Genomic DNA, 18,736 nt, shown 5'->3' with positions numbered 1-18,736 from the left:
AAATGTTATCCTTCTATCCCAGCAATTTTAAGTAAGTTTTCTAAGCTCTTTAAATGGGGGGGGGGGGGGGGGGGGGGGGCGGAATCTTGCATTTACAAAGCTGACAGCTCTTTTTCAGGAAACAAGTGATGTTTAGAATTCTGTTACCTGGGAGCTGCTGATAACTGATTTCTATAACATTTAATTGGAAGTCAGGGCTGTATAGTTAGGCTACTGAGATTATGACACACAACACATAAATCTTAAGAAGAAAATACGTTAAAAACTGAAATGAAAGGCTCATACGTCAGTAAATGCCTTATAACTAAAGTGATTGTACTACTTGGTGTATGTTTCATTTTTGTGAAAGACTGTAAACAAAATTTTGCTGGAATTCTACATGAAAAAAAACATCTTAGGTAGGTAAAATCAGTTTCCACAGAAATACTAGTTCCATGGGCTTCTGTAAGTGAAGACAGTTTAAAGAAGCAGTTAGTGTCTATATTGAGCTACCTTCTAATAAGAAGACTGCTTGTTTTCGAAAAATCTTCACCAGAGTATCATCCAATTCAATTTCCTGTAGCTTAGAAATGAGTTGCTCCTCATTTCGACAAACCTTCTCTTGTGCATACAAGCCATCTGGCATTATTCGTTGCTGTCCCAGCCCTATCAATGCTACTTCCACAGCCAGTGTTAAATACGATTCCCCTTCTTCTAAGAACTTGTGTGCAGGCAGGTGCTGGTACTCCAGAGATTTGCATTGCCCCATGTTCTCTGTAAAGGGTAACAGAAAGAACAACACATCAGTAAGCTGTTCTAATCCATAATCTGCTTATAATGTCACATTTACAAATGCTACCTCTGTAAGTATTCATTTGTTTAAAATGATTTAAATTACTGGCTTTATCTTAAGATCCAATGCAAACTACCTGATGCAGGGAGAAATAAACCAATTAGAATTTAAAAAATAATCACACAAGTAAAAAAAAAAAGATTTGCCTTTAACTCACACAATTTAGAGGAAAGCAGTTTTTCCTCCAGCTTTGCATTAACAAGACCAAAATTAGACAATGCATCTCGATTTTTTGTTTTTTTTCCCCCCTCACCTGTTTCTGTATCTCCTTAAAGCCTCAATGTTGTATCAGTGGACAGGGAACACATTTACATCTCTGCATATATTTCAGATGAAATAATTAAGACTCTGCAAATACAGTAGACCTAACAGCTTCACAACTTCTTAAGCATTTACTGCTAGAGTTCTTCAGGAATTTTTATTATATGTGACTGCTACATTTATGATAAACATGTATAGTCTCTGATCTTAACTGACATTGTTCTTACTTTCAGTACAATACTTGGAAATTCCATAGAGACCAAACAATAAATGGCTCTAAGAAGTACTACAATTCATTTGGCACTCCACAGATGACAAAACAGTATTCCAGCCTCTACAGTTAACAGACTAATTGAGGAAGAAAAACCTATGATGACAGATGTTGGGAGATAGACAACTGCAGCATATGAGAATCCAAAACACATGCACTGTGTAAGGGAAGTTATTTTTCAACATACAATTTCCATTTCTTAAGTTGAGGGTTGTTTTTTTTTTTTCATTTGTTACGGGTTGGTTTTCTTTCTTGTTGCTGTTGTTTTTGCAATTTTTTTTTAATTGCAAAGAATTTGGTTTCTAGTTTCTTTTAATTAAATGTTCTTCCAGAATAGGTGGATATGAGAGAGATTGTAAGTTTACTGAAGAAAATCTCACTGAATGAGTTTTGAGGCAAAGCTCTGAGGTGATTGGGGATATGAATATGTAAGAGTTACAAGCAGAAGCACCCAACTTCTATCCATACAGAAACTACTGCAGAGGTGGAAATAGACTGAGAATGAGGAATGCATCTTACAAATGCTTGCAAAGCAAATATTGAACTTGAAACAGGCATACACATCCTGATCAAAAGCATGCATGAATTCTGAAACACTACTTTCCAGTTCATATTCTTTGTAGACCGTTGTAATTGTTTTGCCATCTATTTGAAGAATTATGCGCATATATAGCTAAGAAATCTAATAACAACCTGCGCTGCATTAGGAGAGCGCTGCCAGCAACCAGACCCAGCAGGTAAGAGAGTTGTTTCTTCCCCTCTACTCAGCACTGGAGAGAGGCATGTAAAATGTTGCATCCTGTTCTGAGCTCCACAGTACTTATGGTCATACTGGAGCAAATCCATTGAGAGGCCACAAAGGCGATCATGGGCCTGGAGCTTCTCTCATAGGAAGAAAGACTGAGACAGCTGGGACTTTTCAGCCTGAAAAAGGCTCAGGAGGATCTCATGTAAAAATATCCAATAGCAGAACATATAGATGACAGTCAGATTCTTCTCAGTGAGATATCATGACAGGACAAGAGGCAGTGAGCACAAAATTAAACACAAGGTTCTATTTTAGCATAATACCTTTTTTATTTATTTTTTTTATTATGTGTGTGTTTACTGAAGAGATTGCCCAAAGAAGCTGTAAAGCCTTCATTCTTGGAGTGCCTCAAAATCCAACTGGACACAGTCCTGACCAATCTGCTGTAGCTCACCATCTCTAAGAAGATCTGCTTTCCATTCTCAACAATTCTGCAATTTTGTGACCTTCTGCATTATCTCAAAAAAAGCCCAGAGGAACGTATGTGGAGATGCTGCTACTGTAAGAACTCATTTGCTTTTATTTTACACATGATATATAGAATTTTCAAGAATGAGCAATGGATAATTTCAAAGTGTTTTTGCATAGCTTAGAACAAAATTCTACTTTCAGTATTTTTTACACATTTTCTTAGAGAAGGTAAATATGAGTTCTTACACTATGTTAATTCTGAACAGAAAGGCAGAAAAATGCATCTGGATACTGAAAATACATAGAAGATAGCTTCCTGTGCATAGCCTTACCCATGAAGTCTGAGAATCCATGGAAGCTCTCATCATCCACCCTGCAGGCTTCCATCAGGCTACTGAAGAGAGTGCCAACTGGATCCAAAGGATGTCCCACCCAGCCTTCCAGATTTGTTATTGAGGTTACTCCTTTGTGGAGAAGTTCTATGTTAGAAAAAAATTTTGTGAGAAAGGAGGGAAACAGAGCATATTAGCTGCATAAAACAATTATAGAAGTAAAATTGATTAAGATGTTTTCAGTACCAAGTATAAACAGTAGTCTCTGTTAAGAAAGGCAAAACAGAACCTTCCTGGGCAAACTATCTAATGCATATGTTTTAGAGAAAAAAAGTAAAAGAACAAAGGCCAAACACCCTTTGAGCACTAACAAAGCATATTATGAGCCAAGAATTTCAACTGCAGCACTTCTTAAAATTGTACTCAATAGCAGGAAGTCTTCTGAAAACATCTGCTGATAATTACATCAAAGATACCGACTTTTTCTTTCTTTTTTGTAAAATATCTGCATCTCCTTCCTGGATCAAAAGATGTAGTACCATTTTTCACATCTTAAGTGAACATGATGGTGCTGAAACAAATGAGAATACTTTAAAATATGCTCCATTAAAAAAAAATCTGAGTTTGTCATCTAAATATTCACTGAATAAATAAACTCAGGATTATAGCTCCTTGTTAAAAAAGAATGAAAAGGTTAAATGAGGTATACAAGAAAAAAAATCACCCTTTAATTCTGAAACAAGTGAATTTTAGCATTCTAAAATTTTTAACAATTACACTATTTTGGATACTTTGTTTTGTATATGTCACTGATCAGATGGAACATGAAAAAATTTGTTAGCACTGTTAATGGAAGGAAGTACCGGTGAAGTTGCCTTTCCAATACTGTGTTCGGTTTTGTGCCACCCACTACAAGAAATACCCTGAAGTGTGTCTAGAAAAGGATAAAGAAGCTAGTGAGGGGTCTGGAGCACAAGTCTCAAGGAGAGCAGCTGAGGGAACTGGGATTGTTTAGTCTGGAGAAGAGGAAGCTGAGGGGAGACCTGATAGATCTCTACAAGGAGGGTTGTGGCAAGGTGGAAACCTCAATTAGCACCAGAAGAGGTTCAGGTTGAAAAACAAGAAAATCATCTCTGAAAGGGTGGTCAGACATCCAAGTGGCTGCCTACCGAGGAGGTGGAGTCACCATCTCTGGAGGCATTCAAGAAACACATGGCAATGAGAGAGATGGTTTAGTGGTCACAGTGGACATGAGCTCATGGTTAGATTGGATAAACATAGTGATCTTTTTCAACCTTAATTATTCTACGGTTTAAAAATGTGTAGAAGCTGTTATGAGTGCTCTGTTTCTCTTCCTACCACACATTAACCTGCAGCTGCCTTTGCTTTCTCTCATTCATGGATTGCCACCTTTCCTTAGTAACCGCATGTATTATAGCAAAGCTTTAAAACACTAGAAAGTCCACTTCTTACCTATTTAAACGTGTAGGGCTATAAAACGAAACTGTTGAACTGACTATGCAAGAGGATGAGGTTAGGTTCTGATTGTATGATTAAGAATCAACTGATACGTAATACAAAAAACAAATAAGTTATTGCCAACTAACAAATAGCATGCACTACAGATGACATGCAGAAGTCAGTAGTACAGCTGAATAGGATTAATCACACTGACTTCTTACTGACTCATATTTCACCTCATCTACTGTGCCTATTTATGAGGTTCACTAGTTTCACTCCAAACAAAGGCACTAGTCCCACTGACATTTAACTTTAGCCCACGCAACAGGTTCCATGTATGTCAGTCACATGAGTAGGAGCCAAGTAGAAGCATGTGGTGTTTGTTGGACTGAAATCTAGAGCTGCAGAATTCATCTGCTTATATGAATGACCAGAAGATACTGCAGTATTTAAAAAAACCCAAATTCCAAACGTATGAAGAAAAACTACAAAAATAGCAAGTGATAACATAGAAATGACAAACTTCTTTGTTTCAGGATAGAATGGACCGCATTTCATACAATCCAACTTTTATTGATAATAGCATAATACCAGTTGACAGCTATAGACGCTGCTTGCAGAGAAAAGGAACTTAACAGGAGTACTGAATGCCTACATACTCCCTAGCAACTGGCAATGAGAAAGAACAGTACTAAGCCAAGCACACTTTCAGCAGACTCTCCAGACCTTAGTAATAAGTACACGTATACACAACCCCGCCCTCACTTCTCCCCCAGCCTGGGAGGCTGGAAAAAATGAAAAGATATTAAGGGAATAGATTTTATGGAAAGATGCATTACATGATAGAAATCACTTGGAAAAATCCTCGTAAATAACAACATAATGTGCTTTTAAATTTTGTGCAAATCTAGATCCAGAACAGCGTATAAAGCAACTAGCTCAGGTACTGTGAAATAGAAATGGAGGCACATAAGAACAACAAAACTTTTTTTTTTTTTATTCAGATATCTACATTTTCATCATTTAGATTTTTAACTGCACATTTCTGGGAAAACATCTGCATATACATTGAAAGATTTACAGGCAACTTCACAACGGTGTTTTAAATTAGAATGTATGAGGATCTGAATAGCTAAGAACAGCAATTAAGATCAAAGGTCTGAAGTAAGGTGCTTTTGTAGTAGTCATGAATGTTTATGTGTAAAACTGTTTTGGGTAGCAAGGATCAAATGGAACAAAAATTGTATCTAAAGAAGAATATTCATTACAGGGATAATGGGCAGAGGAATACTATATAAAAAACAATGTTTCAAACACTCATTACCATTTACATTAATCCAACTTCATTCAGAAAGACTAAAATTTAAGGTGTTAAGAGACTAAAGGAAGAAATGACCAAATTTGATGAATTTCTGTAGTGCAGACTTCGCCTTGGTATAACCCTCAACGTAAACTTAGGATCTCCCCTCAGAAATGTACAGCTCAGCTAAATTATGTGTCAGTGGAAGAAATAATTTAAAATACCCAATGTGTATACAAAGCTCTGTTTGAAAGGCTGTAAGTTACACAGAATTTACACTGTGTAATCAAAACCCCTGACTGGGATACAGACCCAGCAGTGTCAGACATACTGCGGAAGTCAGAACCAAGTCCTTGCCCTACAGAATTTGTACAGAAAGCCCTGAATCTCCAGAATGTTACATTACCACCATGACTATTTGTGATACAGAGTTCAAGGCACCTCTTTAGCATTATAGCTTCAAAACCAGTTTTCTCATGCAAAGTTCTAGTCCAGTGTTACTGTCATCTCATTGCACTCTTTGCCATTCTCTTTCCCGCAATTACCTTTCTTCTGAGCCCGGAACACTTCCAGTTGTTTCTGCTGCTGCCTTCTTAGTGTATTAACAATAGCTATTGCTAGCCTCAGTGCTTCTCTTGGGTATCCATGAGATCGTAATGCATCCACCCTTGCACAGGCTGTAGGAACATGTTCTAAAATGGAGAAAATAATTGAGGAATAGCAATGTTTCCATGTCTGCAATGGCCTGTTTTGCTAGGTTAACTCCAAAGGTTTTTTTTTTTCTTCTTGGTTTGTTGTTGTTGTGGTTGGTTTTTTTTTTTGTTTGGTTGGGTTTGTTTTTTTTTTGTTTTTGTTTTTTACTATGCAAAAGAGACCTAAAGGACTACTGTTGAGACCAGCGTTTCAAGGGAGTGTCTGTTCTTTTTCCAGGCTTTTCATTCATCTCCCCCCACCCCTCCAAAATAATGCCATAGAAACTAAACAAAGCACCAAGTCATGGAAATGCCTTTCCGGTTCAGCCACTTACCATGCCAGAGGGGCCACCCGTGAGAGTCAAAGAGCGAGTTTTCAGAGTCGTCATGGTAACAGTAGTTGGTGTATAGGTCACTGCTGATAATGTGCTGTAAGTGGCTGTCCTGCCAGTGAAGATCGCACGCCTCAATGGCTCGAGTGAACACCGTCCGATGGGGCCTGTTCGATGAATCTGTCATTTTCACAAGTTCAGAAAGCTGCATCAGCTTTTACTCATTCAAATGTGAATAAGTCATTCACAGTATTCTTGTCTTCTGCCTATTCACAACCCCCAGCTGACGGCAGCCTGTCTTGCCCCTCTGCAAGGAGCAGACTGCGGATGACATTTCACATCCTGCCATCAAGCAGGTCAAACCAAGAGTGCACCATTCCCATTTGGGAAGAGAACTACGGCACAGCAAGACTACTGCTAAACAGGGCTTTGCAAGGGAACAGCTAAAGATGAAGGACATTTGACAGCTCTCCTGAAAACAGGCTAGAAAGGTATATGGCACAGCTACTCAGACATTCACAGCTTTTCCCTTTCTGGAGCTGCTAGGATGAGGGAGATGGATGAACAGCACATGAAGGACTTCCATTGTTCTCCTTTGAATGTGACATTAACTCTGAGCACTTGTTCAATTTTCTCCTCATAGACATACACAGATACTGTAGGTAAAACAAGGCACTGAGGGCAAGGGACTGACATAACCCTTACTGGGTATCGTCCAATGGCAAAAGTGCTGTTAACACAGCTCTGTCTGTGTGTATGTGAGATGCCATGCCAAAGCAGCTACTAGTCCGTTCAGGCTGGACAGAACATTAAGAGATTCAGTAAGCAAAACCAATCTCCGCAGGGAGTTTTATGCTGAACGACCTTCTGGCCCAGTTAGCTGTAAGGTTTATAAAGGAACTACGTATCAACTATTTTCTTCCAAGAAAATGAAACAAGGAAAAACCCATCTAAAGCCAAATCTGCCACCCCCCAACAACTAACTAATTTTTATTTCATCGTAAGTATATATGAAATACGTATCAAAATACTGAATATTTTGAAGATTACGAGGTTTTCCTCCCTGCTCCTAGAGAAATCTTGCATTTTCCCCAGTGTTAGTTATTACTCTGTGCCAGAGTAATAATCTTGCTTGAAGAGGACCAGACAAGTCTTCTGTCAGATTTAATAACCACATTTTCAATTACCAAGAATGATATTGAGTAAGAAGAGACGCTTCCTCGAAGAAGTCAGAGTGCTGCCTCTGCACCCCACCCAAAACGTGGAAATGCGGACTGCACAACAAGAGCACATTCCACAAATAACAGCTTTACTTTCTCACACACTCACTTTTAATGCAGCTGCAACAGATCTTTCTTTAAATAAGTATCAAAGGTTTTGTAACTGCAAACAAAAACCCCAACATTGGAAGGGATATAGGACTATAGTCAAGCACAGAAACAACAGGCTTTTACATGACATACTTCAATTTTCATGCAACAGGTATTTAGAAGGACCAAGTGAAAAGTTAGAAGACCTAACTAAACACAAATACTTGCTTTGAAAGTTTTGCAGCCCCAGCACAAAAAACTATCCTTGCCGCAAGGACAATATTAGTGAAAATAAATTTGGCTGGTCAATTTTTAACAAGAAAGTTACTAGTCCCAGGAAAGAGTGCTGAATTCTGCAAGGCTAGAGTACATAAGATGAGGTTATATTATATGTTGCAGTCAGTGCATATGTTTAGGCTCACCTTGGTTAGCATTTGCACCCTGAGGCAAAGCATTGGTTAAATTGGGCAGCTCGTTTCCATGGTTTCCATCTTCCCAGGGACAAACATCCACACTGTTCCATTTTTTCAGCTGTTTTAGCCAACTGGCCTTCTGCTCCAACTTGCAGTGGGGATTTAAGACTATACACATCCACAGAGCACCTGATTTTAAAAAAATTGCTAAATTATGTTTTCTATTAAAAATGCAGTAGCCAATGACTAATTGCAAACTTCTATAGCTCTATACTGTAATACTTTTACTCTCCCCTCAAAGGCTACACTGCTTACTTCCCAGCTATGCCTAGCATCAGGAAGGCTGAATTCCTGACACAGAACCTGGCCCATCTGAGCAGTATCTGTAGACTGTATCAAGACTGTATCAAGCCAAACTTCTCTATTAAAAGGTATTTAGCATGTCTTTTGCATTAGAAAATCTAGAGTTCACAATGTATGGGCCGTCGGTCAGCAGTATCAGTCAAAAGCAAACAAGAACTCAGAAAGTTACAGCAGGACGTTATCCAAGTTTTTTCCTTTTATTTTTTGTATCAGAAGTGAATGTTGCTTTCTACAAACTAAATCTATGTATCTTTCAGCTTTACATTACAGGAACCAAGAAAGCATGTAAGTAAACTACATACTTTGTGAACATATGCTTCCCAGTAGAAGCACTGAACATATAATGCATTTTCCACACATTTCCATCTGAAAGATCCAGTAAGCACTGGCTTTGTGAATTCTTACAGGACAAAGATATGTTTTACTGCAATTACTCCACTAATTTGGATACGCTAGAAAATTTGTTTTACATTCTCTCTTCATGGAGCTTTAACAGAAAGCCAATTTGTGCTGACATTTCACATATATACCATCTTTAGAACCTGCTCCTTGCCTCTATATGACAGGGCAGGCATAAATACATCAAGGCATCTAGTAACAATTTTCAAATGGAAGGATTTTTCTCTAGATTAGATGTCTCTTCATCAGTGTGAACTTTGACAGAAGCATGAAGTAATCAGAAAGTGCTATTTAGCAGCAGTTCATTTGCTTATTAAGAACATGCCTTATACACTACAAGTGGTTTAGAGCCCAAACTATGCCATCTTCATGATAGACTGAACAGAACACTGCAGCTGGCTCTTTCAGGACAGTAAGATTTTTACAGTCATGTACTCTTTCGCAAACTAAGAATGCAAAATGGACACCCAGAGCACAGGCCGTTGCATTACACTCATTCTTAGAGTAGCATGTTGGTATGCCGCAATACAGGAGCCAGAGGAAACAGAACCTGATCCTTGAGGTTGTAATTCCCCGGATACTCTGACTACCAAGGATTGGGAACTAACAGCAGACAAATCTGAACACAACAAAATAAAATGCGTTACACTACACAGAATTCCAAAGAGATCACAGAATCATAGAATTGATCAGGTTGGAAAAGACCTTAAAGATCATCAAGTCCAACAGCAACCTAACCATGCTACCCTACCTAACTCTTGCCCTATCACTATCAAACCATGCAAACAGCTGTTCCCCGTCCTGTTTATACACTCCCTTCAAGTACTGGAAGGCCACAATGAGGCCACTTATTCCTTCAGACTTAATTTCAGAACTCCTTTCTCTAGAAGTATACGTTCCAGAGAGAAGGATGCTCCATTACCCAAACCACTGTGTTAGTCATGGCCACATGCACTGCAGACAACATTGGGACTGAGTTTTTGCACCAGTAACGCAGACTATAGCTGCCCACTGTTAAATACAGTAACAGCAAATTTGCATTTTTCTTGTTTTGTTGTTTAGGTGTCTAAAATTTATCGTGGGAGTAAGATGTTGTTTTTAAAATGTTTTAAAATTAAATCTTATGACTTTGCTTTAAACACCCTTTTGAACAAGCTTCACTTGATTCAATAAGCATCTGTGCACACTCAGCACTGCCCCACACATAAGCAGCACATGTCTTGTAATCTGCAAAACAAAAGACAGGTATGGGCATATTGAAACGCCTTGAAGAAGAGTTAACTTGGGTTTGTTGTTTTTGTTTTTTTTTTTTAATTTTCAACATGAAGCACTACTTGAGGGCACAGAGAGGACACCGAATCTCTCAGCATCTTCATAAAACCAAACAAATAAAAAACCCAAACCCACACACATTTAATACTTTTCAGCCAGACTCCCAGTGTTTTCAGACTAAAGCAAAAGAAAAGTGGAGTATCGCAACTGAATTTGGGAAGCATTTCAGCCATTCAGTCAGGCAGAACACACACTACAGATTATACAACACCCCTACAAAATGAGTAGCCTCTTACTTCTCTGTATCTCAAGCACTAGTCGGGGTGAAGGAATAACATGCTTTCTGCAGAAGCTCCGCTACATGGACAGGAAAGGGAAGAGAGAACCAAAAATACCAAAAGCCTCTAAAAACTTATTTCATTTTAAGAGGGTAATTATTTTGAGCATAACTACACTGTCAGCAGCCCATCTCAGAAACCCAGGCTTTTTTTTATGCAAATGAAGCACAAGTAAAAGTGTATTTCTAATAAACCGCACACAGACCACTCCAGCTTTCAACAGCGCCCAACTTCATGCTCCCACTGACATGAGTGTGAGCTGTGTGTGCATCCGGGCTGGTTAAGAACCTGGCACAGCCCTGCATGCTTGCTCCATTCTGGTACCACAGGGAGCATGTGACAAACTCTCCTCCCGAAGAGAAAGGAACAGAAAGAGCCTGGGGCTCAGCTCCTGTAGTGCTACAAAGGCCACCATCTGGGAGAGAGAAGCACAATGCCAGTGACCCTATGGTCTTCAACCTATTGGGGTTCTGGGTTTTTTGGTTGTTTTCCTTCTTTTTTTTTCTTCCCCTAGTGTGTGTATGCACTTGTCTGTACTCTCATTTCTTCTTCATCCTTCTCCCTGAGCATATTGCCACTTTACTGACATCTGCTCCATCCAGGCTTCTTCCGTTCACTGGTCCTTGTCCTGCTTTCTAGCACTGAGAAGTCAAGAAAACATTTGTTCCTGCCCAGATTTTACCACACACCAACTGGAAGAACCCTGGAGGACATTTTTCCCATTTCGCTCTGCTGCTGCTCAATGGGAGCCCCCCACCCAAAGCTGGTCATTGACCCATAGACTTACACTGGCCTCAAACAAGAAATTTGCTTTTCTGCCTAATGAATCCTACACTAGGAAACAGTCAATTTCTAGAAGATGCATTCCTGGCACTCTCAAGTTTACCTGTTTGACTAGATGTCACCAATGCCACCTTTAGTATGTACAAATGTCTCATTAAATGAAAAACACAGCAAGAAATATGTTTGTGTTTACACGTTCTGTCTTCCTCTGTACCACAGCACTCTCTCCCACCTCCCTTTCCCCAGGCACCACCTATTTTTTCATACAAGATCTCAAGACCAAACCTAAAGTAGCTCAGGTTCAGATCCCTAGACTATGGAGGATGTCTTTCCAACAGGAAACTCTTCGTAGTACAGTACCAAACAATCATAAATCATGATGTAGAATTTATTTTTCTCCAATAGGTAACTGGAAGGTAAGCCATGCTGTGAGTACAATTTGGTATTAATTTCACAAGGCAATGAATCATAGAACTGTCGCACTGCAGGAAGGAATTGTCTATTTTGGTTCAACAATAATCCTCTTGACCTGAAAACAGATAGCTTTGCTAAACAAACCATTAGTTCAATCAGACCTCTTTTTGGAAACACACAGTTGTAATTCATCTTTAGTGTGCCTCATATCACAAAAATATAGGTTATATTATTGTTTTTTTACACAACATATGCCTTCTTTTTTGTGTATGCAAACATTGGTACTTTGGGTATCACTCATTAAACACCCAAACCTCTGAAGAGGGAGAAAGGACAGCACTTCTTTACACTGAGCAGGATTTGAACATGCAAACTGAAAAATTCTAAGAAGTGCTGAGTTAAAACATCTAAAAATAGGTGATGGATAATTACACATCCTGCATAAAGAATGTATTCATAAAGTTAAGGGAAGCTTAAGGAATATATACACAGTATCCTTAGAGACAGAGCATTGCTCAGTTTTCAGAAATCCCATTATATTTTACTCTTACGCCAGTAAATCAGAGAGTGGTGGTGAAAACAGTTTTAGGATGGGCAAGGGCACTGAGCATGAGCGAAGATCCAGCAGACAATTTTGTGTGACTGACTCCCAGGAAATCTGTTTTTCCTAGAAATATTACTCTGTCTTGTCAGAGCTGTAGTTTAACTAACCTTAATGTATAATCTTAATATCATTAAGATCAATACACATATTTTTGAATTGAAAATATACAGAAATACATCCATTTGCAAATAGAAAAATATAGAAAATAGATGCAAATCTAATTCAAAATTTCCTTGCTTTCTCTATTGCTGTATGTCTGTTTCTCTAAAACTAAAAACCCCCACCTTTCCAAGTTAGTAGCATTTTATTATTTCAAAGGAAATGGAGCAAGGTAATCAAGATCAATCCCATTGTGCAACCTACAGCTCAGTTTCAGGACTTGCTGTACACTTGCCCTACTTGAATCTCATCAGTTCAGTTACAAAAACATCATCTTCCAGCACTGGCAGTGCCAAAATAGAAACAGTAATAGGAGACGGAACCTATGACCCCTTTATAATGCAAGTATTAGCAAAAGATTTAAAAGTGGTTTACATCAGGTTTTTAAACACACACACTTTCAGAGGGACAGCCACTTGGAAATGTCAAAGAAGGTGGCAAATGCTATCTACTGCTTCTCAACTAGACAAGTGCCTTCAGAATGACTGGTAAAGCCGCCTCCCTCCTCCAGTCATGAAGAGATCTCCCTTAGAACAGAGCATAATCAGGAGTCTCACTACATAACACTCCAATTAAACAGTTGCTTTTATGAAAGAGTGAAGATAGGGCAAAGCACTTCAGAGCTGTGCTGTCCCCGATAAGAATCCCAAGAAAAAGTACTAGCAGTGTTCAGCTGGATCCAAGTTGCAATTTTATTCATAAAAACAATCCCTTAATGCACTGTGGTCTCCCTACTCAGCCTTCAGGAAAAAAAAGGCTTGCTGTGGGTGCTGTATTTCTTGGAGAACAGAATGTTTCATTTTGCTCTAATTCATTCTATTACTGAATTAAACTTTGATGTATTGGTCTTGACATGTGCTTCACGTTGACTGTATTGTGTATGATAGTATAATCACTCCCCATGCATTTCACAGAAGCTGGCTGATTAACGCAATAGATTACCTGCAGCACAGATGACAACAGAGAATCACTGCACTACCCTGCACACTAAACTCCAATTCTGCATTAGAGGGAGTGTAGGACAAAAATAAAATAAAATAAAACTAGTTCCTTAAGTTTTCCTTTCCCTTTTACTGCATACTGCTGCTCCAAAGGTTAAAATCACACATATATTTGGCTAAAATGGATGGACATTTGCATTATGAAATTTTATTCTAAACTATCATCAATTACATGCTCTGATCTATGTTTGTCAACTAATAACCACTGCAGTCTTCCTATGCTTCAACTTCCACACAATGGAAACAGGAACCAGCATTAAGTATCTGTCATCTCACTTGAGCACTTTGTTGTGGACTATGCTTTTCTTTGTTGTTGTTTCAAACTGCTGTAACAGACATCCATCCGTTTGTACAAATGGTTACACAGAAGAACTGAAATTTGCTTCACATTACAATATGCTTAAGAAAGCATTTAGGTATCTGTCATATGTCAATTGTGTGCCCCTCTAGGCACTTAAAGTACCCCACATTGATCAACTTCTCTAATATTGACAAAACAGTTTATTCACTGGCTCACAATCATTTTATGGTGAAAGTATTGCTAACATTACCACAAGTAGCACAAATAGCAGAAATATACTATTTCATGAACATCTTGAAAAGGTTCTTTGCATTTTTTTTAATCATTACCAACATCTACTATCAGCTGGTGAACAAAAGCACTCCATCCAAAGCAGCGACTAGCTATTTTACCAGATATTTAACTAGTAATTCATTCTCAGCAGTCATCTTATTTTCAGATACTGACAATTTTCAGAAAAAAAAGTTGATGTGTCCTCTAACTATTAAAGCATTACCCCACCTTCATTTAAATTGATGGATGAATTTCTCTCATACAAAACTGTGAAGTTTGAGAGGAACAAGATACCCATAAAAGGAGGGAAATGCCTTTCATCCCTCAAAAAAAAAAAAAAACACAGACAGTCTATCACATAGTGGGAAAGGTCAAAAAATAAATGATTACCATTACTGTGCTTACAGAACCTGAATAGCCAACTATAAATGGCGAGAAGAATACATTCTGACAACCTAGTCTGAATTCTTTCACAGTCTAAGATTTCTGGGCTATTTTCAGCTTCCATATCAAAAGCAATAGCTTTTACAAAGGAACATCCTTCAATTTTAAAAATTTTCCAGTACAAGAATCCATCATAGTTACTGGTGAGCTGCTCAAATTCTAACTCAAATCTAACCTCACTCAAATTCTAACATTATCTTTTTTAAAATTTGTCCAGCTTCACTTAAAATTTCCAGCTACCTTTATTTGTTAAGTGTCTTCACTATCCAGTTTCTAGTCTGTTTAGGTCTCTTTATATCCTTCATTGTGTTTTGACAGACACAAGATAATAACTCTCACTTCAAATGATCTTCCAGTTTTCCAGGTATCTTCCCATTATTCATTCAAAAGAAAACTGGAAAATAACACATGGTTAGACTGCTGGACTGCAGGAAAGCTCCAAGAAGTTAGTGAAGGCTCCTTCAATCCACAGATCTACCACTTCCCCTTATCTCTCATATTTACTACAAGTTGTAGCAGAAAATTATTTGACTGCTTAATACTACAGAGGTATGAAAAATAAAGAGAAAAGGCAGAAAAAAAATGTTTATGCATTTTTAAGATCATAGTACAACTCTGACGTTTAATTTGAAAGTCACGATTTCATATTTAGGGCAGCAGTGTGTACCAGCTCCAACTTTTTTTCTTTCCTTTTTAATGAATATTTTGAGTAAATCAGTTCAGCAGCTTAGGAATAAAAACTTTAAAAACTGCTTTAAAGTGGGTACTTGAAGAAATTTGGCTTCTGTTGCAAGAAAGTGCTTTCCATCCAGCTCAACCACAAGGAAACCCACAATTTATGTGCATTAAAAATAAAACCTTAAAGCTATGCTTGCACACTTGAATGACTTTTAGCATTCTTCATCAAATTGGTAAATGCAGCTTTAACACAGGAAAAAATACCTTCTTTGAAAACAGCTCACACCTGCTGTCATACTACAGCCTCGTGGACACTACAGCCACGTACACCCTCATTTTTAATATCATTATGGCAGGAGCCAATATTCTACTATTGATAATGAAGGAGGAAGGAAATCACCTCAGAAGAGGTGGACAGAACACATCTCTGCAGAAAGGTGGCCTGGCTTCCTTCACCATGGAAATGAAGGTGACAGCAATTTCTTTAAGCTGTCATCCATAACTCAGGCCACAGAGCAGCAGAAGCATCTTGTGTTGATAACTCAGAAATGCTGTTAATTTAGTGCCTCCAATAGCATAAATCATTTCAATGCAGTGACGTATATTAACAGCGTATTCTGTGAAAGAGCAACACAACCTTATGTGTGCCTTCAGTTCATGCACATTTTCTAACTATACAGCAGTTGCACCATGGCAGCTAAGACTGAAAAAATCAACAGGGATCAAAGGATTATCAGTTAAGCAAGGACAGCCTATTGGATGCCGTACGGACACAGACACAAATATCTATGACATCACTCCACCTGAGCCTCGCAATTGAGCACAGCACGATGCATCTCAGCACCTTTGAAACACAGGCGTTCCAACAGCTTTCACTTCAAGGCCAAAAATGTGATTCATGAAATTGCTCTACCTGAACTAGGAAATTTTGAAGTTATTTTCCAAAGGAACAGGAATCATGTAAATATTGACATACATCTGACACTAAAATTTGAAAATTACATTCTTGCCATATCACTTTAGAAATACCAGAAATTATAAGAAAAAGTCCGTATTTCTGCTGCAGAATTGATACTACACCAGGAATGCATGAAGTACGAAGTTTAATAAAAAATGGTGTTAGAGCAGAAACACTGCAATGAATTTGTAACTTCAGTGATTCCTTTTATGACAGCTCTGAAGTAGCCACCAGATCTAGCATCAAGAAGGAATTTCTCTAGTGGCATACCAGCAACGATTCCAACTGCTTTTGTGCCTTTCTCCCCTCTCCCTTTTAGTGCTAAGCAGAAATAATTTGTTTACGACAGGTGGCGTGTCTCATTTGCACAAGTTTGTCTGTCTCTCTAATTGGAAAGGGAAGGAATACCTGAGACAGAAATATGGATTGAGAATAGCTCCATTTAGGGTTGAAAGAATTTAACCTGCTATTTTTAGAGATTAATGTAAGCTTGTATCAGAAAAATTTAGAGTGGTTTTCAAATCAAAAAGCCTTATTTAACTCAATCACTAGCTTGCTTGAGGAAAAATGGTAATTAAATCTTTCTTAATTAATCTGTAGTGATTCTTTACCTGTATTCAACATCTAGAATTATGTTTTAAATGTAGAGCAAAGTGAAGTAATAAAATGTTATGCATCATCCTTCAGGAAGTACATTGCAGTATTTTTGTGTGATGTGACCTTGTAAAATGATATTTTAGTTCTAAAGTTTAGTGTGAAAATGTGTCACTAATCCAGAAAACTGTCAAAATATCAGCAAACGAACTCAAACCAGATCACCAGGATGTCACAGCACTTAAGAGGTAGCCCACATTAGCTTTAAGTGCTTTAGGAGAAATTTGGTATAATGAAGAATACTAGACCTGCTAGGGCAAATACATGCTTTTCATTTCAGGAAATATCTTTACAGGAACAATGCACTCTGCATGCCTAGCAGAAAGAGAAGTGAAATGGTCACCAAGGAACGCTTGATGCCACAAATGAAGCTCATGGCAATACTGCGAGAAGTTCATACCCTGAAACTTCAGAACTAACAAGTTCTGAAGCGTTAGAGTAGAGAGCACCCAGTTGGATAGACAGAATGCCATTTTAGTTCTCCTCAATTTTGCCAAATAAAAGAACCAAGCAAGATCAAGATAAGCAGGACAAAAACCCAGAACAAATCTGACCATTATTCGCAGCCCTGCATTGCAAGAGCTCTCTAGAGCTTCCCTATGAAAAAGCCACCATCTTTCTGTTCCATACAAAGATTGTCTTTGAACAACTTCCCTCCTCCTTAAACTGCTCTTAAATATCAAAATGGAGGTAATCTGCTGGAAATGTTTGTTTCAAAACATGCAAATTATGTGAAGTTTCTTCACAGGAAAGGCAGGCAACAGGATATAAAGACAATGAAAACGGTAGTACACAAAAAAAATCTGATCCTGTAATCTACATGTTGGCAAGCTGTTGGGCTCCATCACTCCACCAAGTAGTAGACACTTGTCTTAAATTTTTCTACTTGACTGCTTTCATCAGATTAAGCATCTGGGATTTAATTTAACAGTTTCAGCTTTATTAAGCTGTCACAAGCAAGCTCCACTTTGATAACAGTAGCTGCTCCAATTATGGCTTGGTTTAGGGTTGTCAAGTATAATGATTCATTCATGGCACATGAGAAGCAATAAAAGGTTGTTATGCATTACAGCTTTAAAGATGTGGGCACTTTTTTCATTTAATTTGTCACTTAGCTTTTGCTAAGAGGACATTTAAATTGCAGTAAAAGGCAAATGGGTCTTTCAGTTTAAATGCAATCCCCATCTTTAAATGATCTGTAATGGTGCAGTGTTCGAGTGGGAACACTATTGTTTCACAGTGGGCCCTGATGGTGACATGTGACATTTGTATTCAGGTCCTGTATTATCCATGTGGCTAAAGGGCTTCCAATTTCATTTCACAGCCAGAAGCCAACAGAAAACACCAATTAACTTGCAGATCCCACTTGCCGACAAAACTCAGCCTCTTCTCTGCGTCTGGCATCTAGCAGTGCTCAACATTAATTCCAAAGCAGAGCTTTGCAGCCCTCACAATCCCTGCGCTGGGGCACAAAGTCAAATTCTCCCCTTTTACTGAGGTAATATTTCCCCCTTTGTAGACCACGAGCAACTTTTAGTTAATTTTGATGGATAAATATTATAGAATTACTGCTATAGTAAGATTTCAAGCACCAGCTTTTTCCTTCGTTATGCAACTCTTCCTCTAGAGTACAAAGGATACCTGACCTTTCCTTGAAATGAGAGATCTCAGT

At 38.3% G+C, this 18,736-nt stretch overlaps 2 protein-coding genes across 3 annotated transcripts in view; both read right to left on the bottom strand.

Annotated features, from left to right (window-relative positions):
• Window positions 1–18,736, bottom strand: part of IPO11 (importin 11) — a 483,265-nt gene that overhangs the window by 382,491 nt on the left and 82,038 nt on the right. The window lies entirely within an intron of this gene.
• ZSWIM6 (zinc finger SWIM-type containing 6) overlaps window positions 1–18,736 on the bottom strand; it is a 111,670-nt gene that overhangs the window by 18,704 nt on the left and 74,230 nt on the right. For both annotated transcript variants that reach the window (XM_048930632.1, XM_048930633.1), the window contains exons 5-9: window positions 8,433–8,612; window positions 6,704–6,880; window positions 6,222–6,368; window positions 2,916–3,062; window positions 493–753 (exon numbers count right to left, since the gene is read on the bottom strand). In XM_048930632.1, coding sequence (XP_048786589.1) covers window positions 493–753; window positions 2,916–3,062; window positions 6,222–6,368; window positions 6,704–6,880; window positions 8,433–8,612 — 912 coding nt within the window. The remainder of the gene's footprint in view (window positions 1–492; window positions 754–2,915; window positions 3,063–6,221; window positions 6,369–6,703; window positions 6,881–8,432; window positions 8,613–18,736) is intronic.

The sequence above is a fragment of the Lagopus muta genome, chromosome Z (assembly GCF_023343835.1).
Source record: "Lagopus muta isolate bLagMut1 chromosome Z, bLagMut1 primary, whole genome shotgun sequence".
NCBI classification, from domain to species: Eukaryota; Metazoa; Chordata; class Aves; order Galliformes; family Phasianidae; genus Lagopus; species Lagopus muta.
Note: the sequence above shows the minus strand (reverse complement) of the source record. Positions and strands in the feature narration are given on the sequence as shown.